Source organism: Macaca nemestrina, chromosome 4 (genome assembly GCF_043159975.1).
Source record: "Macaca nemestrina isolate mMacNem1 chromosome 4, mMacNem.hap1, whole genome shotgun sequence".
Taxonomy (NCBI): domain Eukaryota; kingdom Metazoa; phylum Chordata; class Mammalia; order Primates; family Cercopithecidae; genus Macaca; species Macaca nemestrina.
In genome coordinates, this window is record NC_092128.1 from 189211121 (window position 1) to 189228971 (window position 17851).

At 52.2% G+C, this 17851-nt stretch overlaps 1 protein-coding gene across 9 annotated transcripts in view; it reads left to right on the forward strand.

The window, feature by feature from the left end:
• LOC105472472 (pericentrin) overlaps window positions 1-17851 on the forward strand; it is a 120066-nt gene that overhangs the window by 39002 nt on the left and 63213 nt on the right. For all 9 annotated transcript variants that reach the window (XM_071095877.1, XM_071095876.1, XM_071095873.1 and 6 more), the window contains 2 exons: window positions 2664-3118; window positions 4704-5259. In XM_071095877.1, the coding sequence (XP_070951978.1) occupies window positions 2664-3118; window positions 4704-5259 (1011 nt within the window). The remainder of the gene's footprint in view (window positions 1-2663; window positions 3119-4703; window positions 5260-17851) is intronic.

Below are 17851 nucleotides of genomic sequence, written 5' to 3' on the forward strand. Positions count from 1 at the left end.
GCCAGTAATCCCAGCACTTTGGGAGGCGGGTGGATCACCCAAGGTCAGGAGTTTGAGACCAGCCTGGTCAACATGGGGAAACCCTGTCTTTATTAAAAAAAAAAAAAAAAAAAAAAAAAAAAGCCAGGCGCGGTGGCTCAAGCCTGTAATCCCAGCACTTTGGGAGGCCGAGACGGGCGGATCACGAGGTCGGGAGATCGAGACCATCCTGGCTAACATGGTGAAACCCCGTCTCTACTAAAAAAAATACAAAAACCTAGCCGGGCGAGGTGGCAGGCGCCTGTAGTCCCGGCTACTCGGGAGGCTGAGGCAGGAGAATGGCGTAAACCCGGGAGGCGGAGCTTGCAGTGAGCTGAGATCCGGCCACTGCACTCCAGCCTGGGCGGCAGAGCGAGACTCCGTCTCAAAAAAAAAAAAAAAAAAAAAAAAAAAACAAAAATTAGGTGAGCATGGTGGTGCATGCCTGTAATCCCAGCCACTTGGGGGCCTGAGGCAGGAGAATCGCTTGAAACTGGGAAGCAGAGGTTGCAGTGAGCCGCGATCACGACACTGCATTCCAGCCTGGGCGACAGGGCGAGACTCCATCTCAGAGAAAAGAGAAGAAAAAGAGTACAGATTCTTAACCTTGTCTTTTATCAGTACAATCTCCTGAGAGTCACCACGCTGCTGCGCTGTGTAAACTGTGACCTCTAACTGCACAGGTGCTTTGTCACTTCCCCATCGTCTTCTGTGCTGCAGTTCTCATAGACTAGACATCACATCCGCCTCCTGCAGTGTCAGGAGATTTGCTTTGGAAAACTGGTATTTGAAAGAAATTAAGAGGGAAAATGGCCTTACACTTGCCATTCTGCTGCTCTTCATTTCTTCCTGAGGATCTGAGTGTTTGGCGTCATTCCCATCAGCCCGAAGGATCTCCTTCCCATCTCTTGCTGTGCTGCACACATTTTCTCTGTTTTTTTGAAAAGTCTTTATTTTGCTTAGATTCTTGAGGAGTATTTTTGTGGCATAAAAAAGTCCAAGGTGACGGGTTTCTCGTTCAGTGTTTAAAGATGTTTAAAACCCTTGTCTGTGGATTTTATGATCTGTTTGGTTTTGGTGATGGTTTCCATTGATTGTGTTTTCAGCAGGGGTCATGTTTTCCTGCTTATTTATGTGTCGGCTGGGTTCAGGTCGCACCCTGGACACCGTGAGCGATAGATTTGGAGACTCTGGGTGCTGTCCTGCTCCTCTGAAGAGGGCTGGGTTCTGTTGCAGCAGGCGGTTCACTTGGCTAACTTCAGACTCCATGCTCTGCTGTGTCTGTGTAGGTGGCGGCGTGGTGTTAATTCAGGTCTTGTAGCTTTGGCTGGGTTGCTGCTTTTAGAGTCTGCCCCTTGCGTGTACAGATCGGGGTCAGCCTGAGATTTGCGCGGGGTTCATTCCCAGGCATTGCAGCTCTCTTTCCTCCCTCACTCTCCAGTTCCTTTGGCTCATATGTGGGATTTTGGATTTCTGTATGTGGGGCACGGACAGATCCTACTCTTACTGAAAGGCTGGAAAAAGAGAAATGGCCCAGTGCCGTTTCTTCCTTCTGAGCGTCCAGCCCTCTCCAGGGTCTGTCCGCCTGTGGGTCTCTCCACGGCCTTCAGGGTTTTTGTTATGTTCTATTTAGTTCATAGTGGTTGTCTCGGGGGGGCTGGTCTGGCGAGGTGCACAGGCATCACCAGAAGTAGGACCCTAAACTTTAATAACTTAATTTTTAAATAAGGAGTTGAGGTCAATCTTGCACGCCTTTTTTAGGTTTTTTGTCTGCTTGTTTCTTATTGATGAGTTCAGTAGTTTATTGATCTACTTTCTCTCTCTTTGAAAGTCAGGAAGTCAGGCACGGTGGCTCACACCTATAACAATCCCAGCACTTTGGGAGGCTGAGGCAGGCGGATTTCTTGAGCTCAGGAGTTCAAGATCAGCCTGGGCAACATGCAGAACCCTGTCTCTATAAAGAATTGCTTGAGCCCATGAGTTTGAGGCTGCAGTGAGCTGTGATCCAGCCTGGGTGACAGAGCCAGACCCTGTCTCAAAAAAAAGATTAGGATATTTGCTCTCTGCATTCTCCTTCCTCCCCCTCTGCACAGGATCCCTTTACAGTGTGCCTTGCAGTTCATGCACCCCTTGCTCAAGGTCTTCCGTTGTCCTGGCGTTGACCTTGTACAGATCGGGAGCATCGCACCATCAACTGCTCTTGCCTCCTGGGCGTCTGGTCCTGCTTGCCGCGGGTGGCCCAGTGCTATCTGTGGGGTTGGCATTCCCCTAACGGAGGCCTGCGGCCGATCGGAGTCCTGCCACTGGTCTTGGTCCGAACAAAGAAGACTCCAGCTGCTGCCTTTGCTCGGCTGATGTGTGCTGCCTTCAGCTGTTGGTTGCTGTCAAGGCCATGGGCTCCAGAGAGAAAGAATAGTCAGTTCTTGGTGCCAGGATGTAGGAGGCATTTTATTTAGTTTTAGATTTGTTCACTTTAGGTTTCTTCCGTTCTCATTAACATGAGAATCATTTCCATTGCTGTGTGCAGCGTAATGGGTGTGTGTGTGGTGAAAGTTGCCCTGTCTTCGGGGTGGGTTTGGGTTGTCTCTTCTAATAATCTCTTACATTAACGTTTTCCCTCCTAAATGAAATTATGTTGTCTATAGGTAAAACACAATCTAGTTGAAGACCACCAGGAGGAACTAAATAATGCCAAGCAGAAGACTGAGCTGATGAAACAGGAATTCCAAAAAAAAGAAATGGACTGGAAAGTTATGAAGGAGGAGCTACAGCGGGAAGCTGAGGAGAAGTTAACGTTGATGCTTCTTGAACTGAGAGAAAAGGCTGAATCCGAGAAACAGACCATCGTAAACAAGTTTGAGCTTCGAGAAGCTGAAATGAGACAGCTTCAGGACCAACAGGCAGCCCAGATCCTGGATCTGGAGAGGTCCTTGACGGAGCAGCAGGGCCGCCTGCAGCAGCTGGAACAGGAGCTCACTTCAGATGATGCCCTGCGTTGCAGCCAGTGTGGGCGGGAGCCGCCCACAGCCCAGGACGGGGAGCTTGCCGCGCTCCACGTGAAGGAAGACTGTGCCCTGCAGCTGATACTGGCCCGGAGCAGGTGGGTTTGTGGTGATGCCATCTGCAGTCCCTGTGAGGCCAGACACCGTGGAGGGTAGAGGGTGGGCAGGCTCCTGGGAGGAGCCGCTGTGAGCTCCACTGGGCAAAAAGGTCTGGAGGGAGCTGGAGCAAGGTGTGGCGCTCTAGGTTTTCAGCCTGATGGCAGTGGGACAGCTTTGTGCTCGGACGGGCAGGCTGGCAGTCGCTGCCTCAAAGCCCCCCAAGCCTGCACTCCCTGGGTGGGTATCCAGGGTGGACATCAGTCATCGTCTCTGTTGTTCTTCGCATGTTTTAAGATTTGAACAATAGAAGCTAAACCTCGTTTATAAGGTGTCATAAGGACATGGAGTTTATCCACTAAGCGTTTTTATATATTTTTTAACTTAAACAGGTGATTTTTAAAAATAAGCATGTTTTTCTAAAACATACCCACTCTTCTTTGAAGTTATCAAGAGGTTTAGAAAGTGATTGGGTTCTTTGCCTGTTGGTGTTGACCCCTTTTTGTGAGCCTCAGTCCCTGGGCTGTGCCATTCCTTCTCATCTGTCTGCCCCACCCAGCTCTTGCCCAGCAGCCAGGGCTGCACAGGGCCCCGCTTGGGGATTGGAAAACTCAGGGCCACAGAGGTCCCCGCTCAGGGGTTGGAGAACGTGGGGCCGCTGAGGGCCCCGCTCAGGGGTTGGAGAACTCAGGGCCACAGAGGGCCCTGCTCAGGGGTTGGAGAACTTGGGGCCCCACAGGGCCCCGCTCAGGGGTTGGAGAACTTGGGGCCACACGGGGATCTGCTCTGGGGTTGGAGAAACTCACGTTCAAGTCGCCAGGGCTGCATGAACACGAGCAGGACGTTCTTCTCCCCAGGCTGCGACACTTGTGCTTCGTGGTGGAGCGGAGCCAAGGAGGCCCTCAGGAGAGGCTTCCAGGCGCAGAGGTGCCCGTGCCTCTTGCCATCTGTCCTGTGTCGCCAGCGCCCTTAGGAGGCCTCCGCATTTTGCAGGACTCTCCGGCTCCAGGCACTTTGGCCTCCTGATGGGAGCAGGTCCTTCTGTGAGGACTCTCACTTCCTCTGTCTTCGGCCCTGAGTGCCGCCTGCACCTCCTTAATTCACTGCCATGGGATTCTATTCACTGTCATGGGGTTCTCAGGCCTCGCCCTCCCCATGGGCCCCTATGGGCAGTGCCCCTTCCCTGCTGAGGAGCAGAGATTGCCTTGGGATTCTTAGTTGGGACCTGGCTCGGACGCCCTGGTGTGAGTAGGAGGTCGGTTGTACCTGCCGTGCGTGGCTCTGGTGGGGATATGTGTGCACCGTCTCTTGCCGAGGGTGCTGGGTCCTACCTGTGGTCTGTGACCTGGTGACTCCCATGGCTTTGGCCTTTGGCCTCTGGGCTCCTCTGGCTTCTTGGGGCCTCTTCTCTCTCCCACTTGTTATTTCTGGTGGCAGACGGAGAAGTACTAAGAGCAGTTAAAATCCCAAAACGAAGACCTGAACAGTTGAAGTGGCGTTTCCTTTAGGAAACTGACTTGGCTTTTGCAAGGATCGATGCTTCCTGGGTGCGTATTTAGCTGTCCTGTGTTCACTTTGTTGCCACAGGTTTTTAGAGGAACGTAAAGAGATCACCGAGAAATTCAGTGCAGAACAGGATGCCTTCCTGCGGGAGGCCCAGGAGCAGCACACCCGCGAGCTGCAGCTCCTCCAGGAGAGGCACCAGCAGCGGCTCCTGTCAGTGACGGCAGAGCTCGAGGCCAGACACCAGGCGGCGCTGGGTGAGCTGACGGCCTCGTTAGAGAGCAAGCAGGGGGCTCTGCTGGCCGCACGTGTGGCCGAACTGCAGACGGAACACGCTGCTGACCTCAGCGCTCTGGAGACCAGACATCTGTCCAGCCTTGATTCTTTGGAATCCTGTTACCTGTCTGAAATTCAGACCATCCGTGAGGAGCACAGGCGGGCCCTAGAGCTCTTACGAGCAGACTTTGAGGAACAACTGCGGAAACAGGACTCTCTTCACCAAACAATTTTGACTCAAGAGTTGGAGAAACTGAAGCAAAAACATGACGAGGAACTACAGTCTGTGCGGGACGGCCTGCGAACCGCAGCGAGCACGGAGCTCGCTGGAACCGTGGCTCACGAGCTGCAGGAAGCGCACCAGGTAAGGCGCCCGGGCCCTGCCCCAGCTCAGGGCAGACCTCTCCCCCCACCCGTGTGTTTCCACCGCGTGTCACATGTCTGCGTGTGTGCTGTGTGAGCCTGTGCGGGTGTCTGTATGTCTCACAGGCTGCCAAGGTCAATGGGGACTTCTGGTCTCGTTGTGAACTGGGCTTTTTTAAAATTTTTTTTATTTTTGAGACAAAGTCTTGCTGTGTCACCAGGCTGGAGTGCAATGGTGCGATCTTGGCTCACTGCAACCTCCGCCTCCTGGGTTCAAGTGATTCTCCTGCCTCAGCCTCCCAAGTTGCCGGGATTACAGGCGCCTGCCACTATGCCCGGTTAATTTTTGTATTTTTAGTAGAGACTGGGTTTCACCATGTTGGCCAAGCTGGTCTCAAACTCCTGACCTCAGGCGATAACACTCGCCTTGACCTCCCAAAGTGCTGGGATTACAGGCATGAGCCACCGCACCTGGCTTGAGCTGGGCTTTAAAACATCGAGTTGAAGGGTTATTTTGATCACAGGCACCTTGCTAAAGGCTTTGCTCTCGTATGTGAGAGGGCCCAGTCTTTGGTGTGGGGTTTTGTGGGCTTTGGAGTATTCCTCAAGGCTGACTGGCACTCCTGCAGCCGACTTGGTTTCCAGGTGCTGTGGGTAGATCTGATTGTCGTGTTGTGTATTCAGAGCCTTGGGCCCCTCCTTTATTGATGTTTCCTGTAATTAAACCCTTTTGCCACGTTTCAAGAGCAGTGATGGGCCAGGCACGATGGCTCACGTCTGTAATCACAGCAGTTTAGGAGGCCGAGGCAGTTGGATTACTTGAGCCCAGGAGTTTGAGACCAGCCTGTGGTCTACAAAAAATAAAAACAATTAGCTGGGCGTGGGGGCACTCACCTGTAGTCTCAGCTACTTTGGAGGCAGAAGCAGGAGGATTGCTTGAACCCAGGAAGTCGAGGCTACAGGGTGAGCCAAGACTGTGCCATTGCACTCCAGCCTGGACTGTAACAGTGAGACCCTATCTCAAAAAAAAAAAAAAATAAAAAATAGCTCACACCTGTAATCCCAGCACTTTGGGAGGCCAAGGCAGGCGGATCATGAGGTCAAGAGATCAAGACCATCCTGGCTAACACAGTGAAACCCTGTCTTTACTAAAAATACAAAAAATTAGCCAGATGTGGTGACAGGCACCTGTAGTCCCAGCTACTTGGGAGGCTGAGGCAGGAGAATGACGTGAACCCTGGAGGTGGAGCTTGCAGTGAACTGAGATCACGCCACTGCACTCGAGCCTGGGCGACAGAACAATACTCTGTCTAAAAAAACAAACAAACCAAAAAAAGCAGTGATGGTTCGTTTTCCAGGCACTTCAAGTTTTTATCATGAAGAAGGTTTTCTGGCGAAGTCCCTGTTGCCCTGGGCTGGCGCCCAGCTGCAGAATCTGCAGTGCCTGTGACTCAGGAAAGGACACATGTTGTCTTATCACACACACCTTACATTTTCTCTGCCCTCAGTGAGGTCTCTGAGGTTTTGTCGCCTTGACGTAGATGAGTCTGCTCTGCTGAACTTGTGGGGCAGCTGGGGCTGGCCTGTCTCCCTGCAGGCAGGGGATGCGTAGGCCTGGCTGCAGGGTGGATGGGGCATGGTCTAGAGTTGATGAGGCAGTTAGAAATGGCTGTTCTGGCAGATCAATACCTTGTCAGACATTTAGGAAGTACATATTCCAAATTATAAACTAGGGAATTGCCAGCTCGGATAAGATGGACGTGTTCTTTTCCCGATACCAGCATGCCACGCGAGGGCTTCCTCCTTCCTGACTGTGGGGAACGGTTGTGAGGCTCCGGGGCGCTGGCGTATTGTTTCCTTTCCTTCAGCTCTGTGTGAGAACAGGAGAAAAGTGGAACCTTCTTTAACCGCTGTGGGGATTTCATGCTATGTTTCAGGCTGTCCGTTTTGTGTGGGCTGAGCATGTGATCTCGGGGGAATTCCTAGAAAGCAGAACATGTTCAGGGCTCCGACTGCTGTCATGAGCACGGTGCAGTCAGTGTCTGTCTCGGGCCTCTGTCCTGTCCTTGTCTTCACCAGATGTCAGGGAGTTCTGGGGGTTTGTTTCTTTTTTGTGTTTTAAGAGGCAGGATCTCCCTGTGTTGCCCAGGCTAGTCTCGAGCTCCTGGCCTCAAGAGATCCTCTTGCCTTGGCCTCCCAGGTAGTTGGAATGACAGGTGTGAGCCGCTGCTCGCAGCTTGGGAGGTGCCTCTTGAGAGAAACCGGAGCCAGGTTGTCTTTCTGGACAAAATTTAGAAAGGGGTCTGACGCCGCTGGGAGCGGCCCTCCAGGCGAGTCCTCAGATGCCAGCTTCAGTTTCCTTTTGTTCCCAGTTTTGGTAACGGGCAAACAGATGCTTTGGAGAATAGCACTTGTTCCCAAGCTGTGGATTTAAAATTAGGTTTTCTTGGTTTGTTTGGTTTAAAGAAAATGAAGTTCTTTTTTTTTTTTTTTTTTTTTTTGAGACGGAGTCTCGCTCTGTCACCCGGGCTGGAGTGCAGTGGCCGGATCTCAGCTCACTGCAAGCTCCGCCTCCCGGGTTTACGCCATTCTCCTGCCTCAGCCTCCCGAGTAGCTGGGACTACAGGCGCCCGCCACCTCGCCCGGCTAGTTTTTTTGTATTTTAAAGAAAACGAAGTTCTGAAAGAATATTCAGAAAGGAGGAACTTGCATATCACACATGAAGTGTGTATTTCAAACCACAGCCTGATTTAGTCATGGGAAGCATGTGGAGTGTGTGCACCTTCCGTGCCCTGCGTGGGGATGTGGCACGTCTGGATGTTTCCCGGACGGAAGGAGCTGGTCATGGCCCTATGCAATCAGAGACGCCTGCTGGAGGAAGAGAGGACCGAAGCCCTGGACAGGGTGGGTGCCGAGGTCCTGCTCCTGGAGCATCAGCACCTAGCGGCCCTGCAGGAACTCCGAGACGCACGCTGCCAAGATGCAGGAGCAGCAAGCAGGGCAGGCGGAGTTGGGGGAGCCGGAGGTTCTGGGGGAGCTGGAGGTTCTGGGGGAGCCGGCGGAGTGCTGGGGGAGCTGGAGGTGCTGTGGGAGGGGGCTATTCAGGTGAGCAGCTCCATGGGTGTGGTTCCCACAGGGGTGCCTCCCGGGCTTCTCTGCCCTGAGTCTTCATCAGAGTGTTGAGACACTTATGGGTACACTTGGAGGTGCTGGGTTGTGCGTGCTAGGGGATCTGTGCTCAAAGGGTGCAGCTTCGTGGGGGCAGATGTGTCAATGCCCTTGGCCAGCGAGCAGCTGCAGGGGTGGGCATCTGCGGGGGGTGTCTTTGGTTGGTCTCCCTTCCCACCGGGGCCTCTGGAGGGCAGCGCTATGCCCTAGTCTGCAGGCAGCGAGTGGTCTGTGGAGCGACCACACATCTGTCCTAAAGGCTACTTGGGAGCTGGACGAAAAACAAGGTGGAGGCGATTCAGACCCTGGGAGGCCGGGGGTCGGGGAGGCCGGGGCTCATCCCGGGTGTGGCACTGGGTGGCTCGGGGGATAATGAGGGGTGCCTGCCAGCAGATGATGGCAACAGAGGGGCACGGAGAGCCTGGAGGCTGACGGGGGAGGCCACGCTGAGCTGGAGGGGCCATCCCAGCTTGGGCTGCTGAGGGGGATGTGGCTTGTGTGGATACAGAGCACGTTTAATTGCTCTTACAAATCTGCACACAGGCTGGGCTTGGGGCTCATGCCGGTAATCCTAGGGCTTGGGGAGGCCATGGTGGGAGGATCTCTTGAGCTCAGGAGTTTGAGACCAGCCTGGGCAACATAGCAAGAGTCCACTTCTAGAAACAAAAATTGGCTGGGTGCGGTGGCTCACGCCCGTAATCCCAGCACTTTGGGAGGCTGAGGCGGGCGGATCATGAGGTCAGGAGATCGAGACCATCCTGGCTAACATGGTGAAACCCCATTTCTACTAAAAATACAAAAAATTAGCCAGGCATGGTGGCAGGTGCCTGTAGTCCCAGCTATTCTGGAGGCTGAGGCAGGAGAATGGCGTGAACCCGGGAGGCAGAGGTTGCAGTGAGCAGAGATCACGCCACTGCCCTCCAGCCTGGGCAACAGAGCGAGACTCCGTCTCAAAAAAAAAAAAAAAAAAAAGGAAAATAAGTAAAAATTAACCAGGCATGGTGATGCAGGCCTGTAGTCCCAGCTGCTTGGGAGACTGAGAAGAGAAAATTGCTTGAGCCTGGAAATCTGTGGCTGCAGGAAAAAAAAGAAAGAAATCTGCACACCGTATGGTTTACTTACTTTTTTTTTTTTTTTTTTTTTTTAAAGACAGCGTCTCAAAAAAAAAAAAAAAAAAAAAAAGGCTGGAGTGCAGTGTCACAATCCTGGCTCACTGCAGCCTCTGCCTGCCAGGCTTAAGCAGTCCTCCCACCTCAGCCTCCCAAGTAGCTGGGATACAGGCACGTGCCACCTCGCCTTGCTAACTTTTATTGTTTTGTCGCCCACGCTGGTCTTGAACTCACAGACTCAAGTGATCCTCCCACTTTGGCCTCCCCAAAGTACTGGGATTACAGGCGTGAGCCCCTGCACCTGGCCAGTGTAGTTACTTTTTCGTTTTTTAAAAAATCTTATGTGTCAGAATATGCGTAAGCACTTGGTACCAAATTGTGTCAGAAGAAGCCAGACCGAGCAGTCGGAATCCCCCTTGGATTCCCAAGGTGGCCGTGGAGGGGCCTGGCTGAGGTCCCCTGCCACCTGCTGTGGTCTTGACTCTCTGCATCCATGCAGGACTGCATTTAAGCAGCAAGGTCTCCCCACTTGTGGACCTGTGCACCTGCCCCACCCAGGCACCGCCACCCTGCCTGCTGACCTACATGATGAGTGCATACACACACACACAGAGCACATGTGCATACACAGCACATGCACGCACACAGCACATACACAGCACATGTGCACACACACACAGCACATGCGCACTCACACAGCACGTGTGCACACATAGCATACACACACAGCACATGCAAACACACAGCACATATGCACACATAGCACATGCGCACATTCACGCAGCACATGCACAGAAATAGCACGTACAGAGCACATGCACACACAGCACATGCGTACACACAACACATGCAGACATAGCACGTGTGCACACAGCACATAGCACATGCGCACACACAGCACATGCACACACACAGCACACACAGCACATGTGCACACATAGCACATGCAAACAGCACACACAACGTTCACACACAGCACACGTGCACACATGCAGCACACACACAGCACGTGCACACAGTACATATACAGCACATGCATACACAGCACATGCACAGAGCACATGCACACCCCTGCAGCACACACATGCAGCACATGCACAGCACATGTGCGTGCACACAGCAGTGCTTGCGCACACACACAGCACATGCTTGCACACAGCACGTGCACACAGACAGCACACACGCACACAGCACATGCATACACACAGCACATGCACACACAGCACATGTACACATAGCACACTCACACAGCATATGTGCCCATACATGACACACACACAGCACATGCACATACACACCACATATGCACACACAGCACATGCATGCACACATGCAGCACACACACAACACATGTGCCCATACAAGGCACACATACACAGCACATTCACACATAGCACATGTACACACAGGACAGGCACATACAGAGCACATGCTGACACACAGCACACATACACACAGCACATGTGCACTCACACAGCATATGCTCACACACAGCACATGTGCACACGCAGCACACTCACATGTGCCCATACAAGGAACATGCACACAGCACACGCACACATGCAGCACATGTTGCACACACATCACATAAACGCAGCACATTCACATAGCCCATGTGCCCATACAAGGCAAATGCACACACAGCATATGTGCGCACACACATACACACAGCACATGCACACACACAGCACATACACATAGCACGTGCACACACAGCACACACACAGAGCACACATAGAACATGCACATGGCATATGTGCACACAGCACACACACACGTGCACATACAGGGCACATGCTCATACAGCACATGTGAACATGCACAGCACATTCTCATATACACAGCACATGCACACACAGCATATGCACACACACAGCACATGCACAAAGGTCATTCTTTCTGCATGTTGTCCTACAGGCTGAATGCCTGGGGTCCTCCTGCTTCCATGTTCTGGGTCTGTACGATTTTCTGGCCTTTCTGTTGCGGGGAGGTTTGAGTCTCTGTTTGGAACACTTAAGAAATAACTGGTAATTTATTTGAAACATTGTGTGCAAATTTTAGGTCGTTTGTTTTTGTACATGCTGTTTCAAGGGGGTTTTAAACAAGGACAGCTAAGATCTCACATCTAGCCATAAAGAAGGCTTTGCACCTGACAGGTTTGCTCAGTGAAGAGGGACTGCTCCCGAGAATGGGTGACGCAGCGCCGGATTCTGAGGTTAGAACTGACTTGCTTCTTCACGTGGACAGCTCTGGGTGCTGCCCAGTGTGGACACTGGCCCCTCAGTCCTGAGGCACAGCCCTGAGACCTGCACCCTGCTGGGCATTGTGTAGGTCTGTCTTCTCTGGAAACGTCAGATTCTCTCTCTCTCTTCTGAGGACTCATGCTAAAGGAATTCTGTCCGTTTTATCTGCGCACAGCACAAAGAGGTGTTCATTTTCTGAAACGGTGTGTCACCTGCATCTTTTAACCTGTACTTTTGTTCTTCTAGGGTGACTGTTTTTGTTGTTGTTGTTTTGGAGAGAGGATCTTGCTCTGTTGCCCAGGCTGAAGGTAGTGATGCAGTCACAGCTCACTGTGACCTTGAACGCCTGGCCTCAAGTGGTCCTCCTGCCTCAGCCTCCTGAGTAGCTGGGACTACAGATGTGCACCACCGTACCTGGCTAATTTATTTTTTGTGTAGATAGGGTCTCACTGTGTTGCCCAGACTGGTCTCAAATTCCAGGCTTCAAGCAATCCTTCTGTCTCAGCCTCCCAAAGTGCTGGGACCATAGGCGTGAGCTGCACCTGGCCCGGACTAAGAGTGTCTTTGCAGTATTTTTCTAGTTGAGGTACAAGTTTGCGCGAGTAAGTTATCTTTTTACTTTGCTGCTAAGAATGTGCATGTCGATACTCTTTTTTTTTTTTTTTTTGAGACAGAGTCTTGCTCTGTCTCCAGGCTGGAGCGCAGTGGTGTGATCTCGGTTCACTGCAACCTCCACCTCCCTGGTTCAAGCGATTCTCCTGCCTCAGCCTCCCAAGTAGCTGGGACTACAGTGTGCACTACCATGCCTAGCTAATTCTTGTATTTTTAGTAGAGATGGGGTTTCACCATGTTGCCCAGGATGGTCTCAATCTCTTGACCTGTGATCCACCTGCTTCACCCTCCCTAAGTGCTGGGATTACAGGCGTGAGCCACTGCGCCCAGTCTTAGCTTTTTTTTTGAGATGGAGTCTCGCTCTGTCGCCAGGCTATAGTGCAGTGACGTGGTCTTGGCTCACTGCAACCTCCGCCACCCCCCAGGTTTAAGCCATTCTCCTGCCTCAACCTACTGAGTAGCTGGGATTACAGGTGCATACCAGCACGCCTGGCTAATTTTTGTATTTTTAGTAGAAACAGGGTTTCACCATGTTGGCAGGCTGGTCTCAAACTCCTGACCTCGTGATCTGCCCGTCTCGGCTTCCCAAAGTGCTAGGATTACAGGCCTGAGCCACTGTGCCCGTCCGCTCAGACACTCTTTTATGTGATTGTTTTGGTGTAGCTGATTTCACAGAAGAAAATAATTGGGCTACGGGGAGGTGGGATGTACTGTTTATTTTATATTATCTTTTTTGGGGCAGATGGCAGCATTTGCAGAAATAGAATAACTCAGCAAGCCCCCGGTCCCGCTGGTTAGTGGGGTACACACTCAGTATATCAGTCCCTCTCTCCTCCTGATTGTTTAGAAGCAAATCCAAGACACCATGTGTCTGCGAGTGAGGTGTTTTCCCCCAATAAAGCAGAACCATTATCCATCTCACCTAAAACACCCACAGCGATGTCTGCATTTTATCACAAGCCCAGCCCACGTGCCAGTCTCTTCTGGCTGGCTCACATCAGGATCTGTGTTCCTGTGATGCTGGTCACTGTTCCCTCGTTCCTGCGAGTGTGTTGGTAGATCCACAGGCCTGTGATTGGTGAGAATGCCTCTTGTGTGGTGGCCGCTCCACTCCTGGTCTTTCCTCAGGCTTTACCCCGTGAAAAGACTTACAAAGGCTGGCCGCAGTGGCTCACGCCTGTAATCCCAGCACTTTTGGAGGCCAAGGTGGGTGGATCACCGGAGGTTGGGAGTTCGAGACCAGCCTGACCAACATGGAGAAGCCCTGTCTTTACTAAAAATACAAAATTAGCCGGCCATGGTGGCACATACTTGTAATCCCAGCTACTCGGGAGGCTGAGGCAAGAGAATCACTTGAACCCGGGAGGCGGAGATTGTGATGAGCTGAGATCGTGCCATTGCCCTCCAGCCTGGGCAACGAGAGCGAAACTTCGTCTCAAAAAAAAGACTTACACGGAGCCCTGCCGAGCCCTGACGGGAGTGTTTTGGGTCATTGTCCCAGAATAGCTGGGCTGTCCTGTTCTTCCCCTGTGGCGATGCTTTATCTGAGCCTCAAATATCTTTGCACCTGTTGGAACAGCAGTCACTTGTCAGCAGGGCGACGTGACCTACGCTTGTGGGGTGATTGAATTACTTTCCGGGCTACCGCCCTTGGGAGTTTGGTTGTGAGGAAAGTCCTCTGAAAACGTAAGCTTGATTTCTTTTTGATAGAAATATGTATCCCATAAGATTCCCCCGCCCGCCCTGCCTTGCCTGTGCTGGTAACATGAAGCAGAGCTGAGTGCAGAAGCGAATTGCATGCGGCCGCTGTGGGGTGCTCAAGGCAGTCTCATCTTTTCTTGGATTAAAACCCAAATCTTTTCATAGGTTAATTTTTTTTAATATTAAGAGAATATTAATGTTGTTTTAGACAGCATTTGAATGTCCTGAATGCGTCCTCAGTTGAATGTCTTTGCCTTCTGACATTGGTTTTCTCTGTGCATGCCACTTATTTATGATTGAAACGTATGTGATATTTTTCTGTGATTGTATGGATTTTAGAAAAACCTGAAAATAACTTTTTTTAAAACATCTTTTTGATATTGACCTCACAAGTTAGAACATGGTCAGTTCTTTTTTCTTTTTTTTTTTTTTTTGAGGCGGAGTCTCGCTCTGTCACCCAGGCTGGAGTGCAGTGGCGCGATCTCGGCTCACTGCAAGCTCTGCCCCCCAGGTTCACACCATTCTCCTGCCTCAGCCTCCCGAGTAGCTGGGACTACAGGCGCCGCCATCACGCCCGGCTAACATTTTGTATTTTTAGTAGAGACGCGATTTCACTGTGTTAGCCAGGATGGTCTCGATCTCCTGACCTCGTGATCTGCCCACCTTGGTCTCCCAAAGTGCAGGGATTACAGGCGTGAGCCACCGCGCCCGACCAGAACATGATCAATTTAAAGTTTCCAGTTTTCTTCCTGCAACCCCCTGGCAGAGCCTGTAGGAGCCTTCTCTGCCAGGGGTTTGCAGGAAGAAAACCTCCTTTGAGCCATCCTGGTCGGGTTGAGGGGGTGGCTGAGGATGCACGCTTCTGCACGACACTGCGGCTGAGCCAAGGCCCTGGGCCTGAGGGATCACACGTGGGGCACCGGCCGTCCCTCTGCTGGGCCTCCATGCCTGTGACCTGCCCAGCACTGCCCGATGTCTCCTGGGGGCTGTCCCCCTGTGGGGAGCCGCCTCATTTGGCCTCCACTACCTCCTACGTCCTCTGCAGGTCTGCAGAAGGCCTGAGAGTGTGTGGGCAGGACAGGGCCAAGCGTGGACAGTTAGGGTGGCTCCCCCGGGTGCGAGGCGGTGCCTGCAGGTGGTGCTGTGCCCTGAAACAAAGTGAAGGTCAAGATTGGACACACGGAGCTTCCAGCTGCCAGTGGGTGGAGGGAGCACTGCCTGTCTGCCATGCCTGGGCGTCCCGGTGGGCCATGTGCAGTGTTGGCCCTCCCTGGCCGGGGTTCTCTGTGGAGCCTGCCCTCTACCCTCTCCATCTGCAGTGTATGACTCCGGGATCCAAGAGGCCGCGGGGCTAGAGCTGTGCTCCTCAGTAGGGCGTAGCTGGGGGCATCTGTGGCTTAGGGCAGGCTCCGCAGGCTGTGGGAGTATGTGTGTGTGATGTTCTTGGGCTCCCGTGTTGGCCTCAAACAGAAGTTTGATTTTCTCATCGTTACGCAGTAGGCCTCAATGAGAGATTTTTGTCCAAAGAGTAAGTAGTCTGTGGCTCAGAAAGATGTTCAAAGGCCACTGATTTCAACCTTGGACTCTTGGCACATCCTTTGCTGGGCACAGGGAGCACAGAGGTTTGCCGTTGGGCCCCCCAGGCTGACGCTGTGGGTGCCAGGAGGAAAGTACCTGATTTGTGCCTGACTGGGCCTGAGGAGCCCGTCCACTGTGACTCTGAGTGTGAGCTGTTGTGGGCACCATGGTGGCGCCTTGTCTTGCGGATTAATTTTCCTACTTTGGGGCCGTTATTAAATGAAATAAGGGTGACTTGAACACAAGCACTGGGATGCTGTGACAGTTGTTCTGATCACCGAGATGCCTGCCTGTGGGCGGGTAGTGCTTGCCACGTGGATAACGCTGGAAAGAGGGATGACCCCTGGCCTGGGCTGCCGGATTTCCTCACCCTGTTCAGCTTGGGGGCAGGCAGTGTAACACTCATAAGAGTTGTTTACTTCTGTAATTTTTCATACGGTGTTTTCAGAGTGAGGTTGAACACAGGTAACTGAAACCGCAGACAGAGGGGACTGCTATTTATTGAGTTATCTTATTTCTTTCCTACTTGCCCTGAGCATTACAGCAAACACCTTCTAACAATCTGGTTTGGATTAATACCAACTTAATTTTAAAAGCTTACAAAATTATGTGCTAATGTAGCTTCATTCCCTCATCTGCCCTTTGTGCTCATATTGTCGTACCAAGCACATCTTTCTTTCTGTGCCCTTTACACATGTGTCTTTTAAATCGGGAGGAAGAGGAGTTACCAACAAAAGCCACGTTGTGTTGTCTCCTGTTTTCCCTGTGTCGTTACCTGCACTACTGCTGCTCATTTCTTCCTGGGAATTCAAGTCTGGTGCCTTATGTTTCAGCCCGAAGGACTTCCTCTGGGATTTCTTGAAGGACAGGTCTGCTAGTGATGAATCCTTTTAGCTTTTGTTTTTGTGGGAATGTCTTAATTTCTCCTTCGTCCTTGAGAGATCATTTCCTGGATGTGGACTTCAAGGTCCACAGGCTTTTCCTTCAGTGCTGGGCGGGCTCTCCGCTGCCTCCCTTGTCAGCCGGGGCTCCGTATCGTGAGCTGTGCCCGTCTTCCTGGGCTGTGTGTCAGGAGCTACATCCGTCTTCCCGGGCTGTGTGTCGTGAGCCTCGCCCGTCTTCCTGGGACTACATGTCTTGAGTGGCACCCATATACCCACCGCGCACTGGCTGGCCTCAAGCTTTGTCCTGAACACTGCCGAGGTTTGGCTGTGATGGGTGAGGTGTGGGTCTCTGTCAGTTGGTCCTATGTGGAGTCCATTGAGCTGTATGTGGGGATTATTATTATTGTTATTTTCATCAAATTTGGGAGGTTTTTGGCCATTGTGTCTTCAAGGGTTCCCTCTGCTCGTTTCTCTCCCTCTGTCTGGCTTGAGGGTACCCCACAGGCCTTGGAGACTCTGCTGAGTTTTCTTCATGTTTCTTTCTGTTCCCTGACTGGATCATCTTAATTGACCTATCTTCCAGCGTGTGATTTCTATCTTCTGCCTGCTCGAGTCTGCTGCTGAGCCTCGCTCTAGTGAATTTTTTTTTCAGTGATTGTACTTTTCAGCTCCAGATGTCAAGGGAGCTCTATTTCAGTCTTTCTCTCTGCTGAGGGCCCTGTGTGTGTTGTGCCCTCTGGGCTCTGGTGGGCGGTGGACAGCCTGGCCCTGGCCTTCACCCCTGCTGTGCCGAGCCACACGGTCACTACAGCCAGCCCAGGGCCTCTTGGGCCTTTCCGGTGTGGGCACAGCCCTGTGCGTGTTCACACCTCGTAGAGTCCCAAAAGATGTCAGAGCTTTTCAGAGCCCCCTGTGGACGTCTCATTCTCAAATGTTTTCTTTAGTTTTTCCGGCAGCCCCTTATTAGTCCCAACTGGTTTCTCTACTGTGGGCAGCTGCAGCTATTTTTTTTTTTTTTGAGATGGAGTCTCGCTCTGTCGCCCAGGCTGGAGTGCAGTGGCCGGATCTCAGCTCACTGCAAGCTCCGCCTCCCGGGTTCGGGCCATTCTCCTGTCTCAGCCTCCTGAGTAGCTGGGACTACAGGCGCCCGCCACCTCGCCCGGCTAGTTTTTGTATTTTTTAGTAGAGACGGGGTTTCACCGTGTTAGCCAGGATGGTCTCGATCTCCTGACGTAGTGATCCGCCCGTCTCGGCCTCCCAAAGTGCTGGGATTACAGGCTTGAGCCACCGCGCCCGGC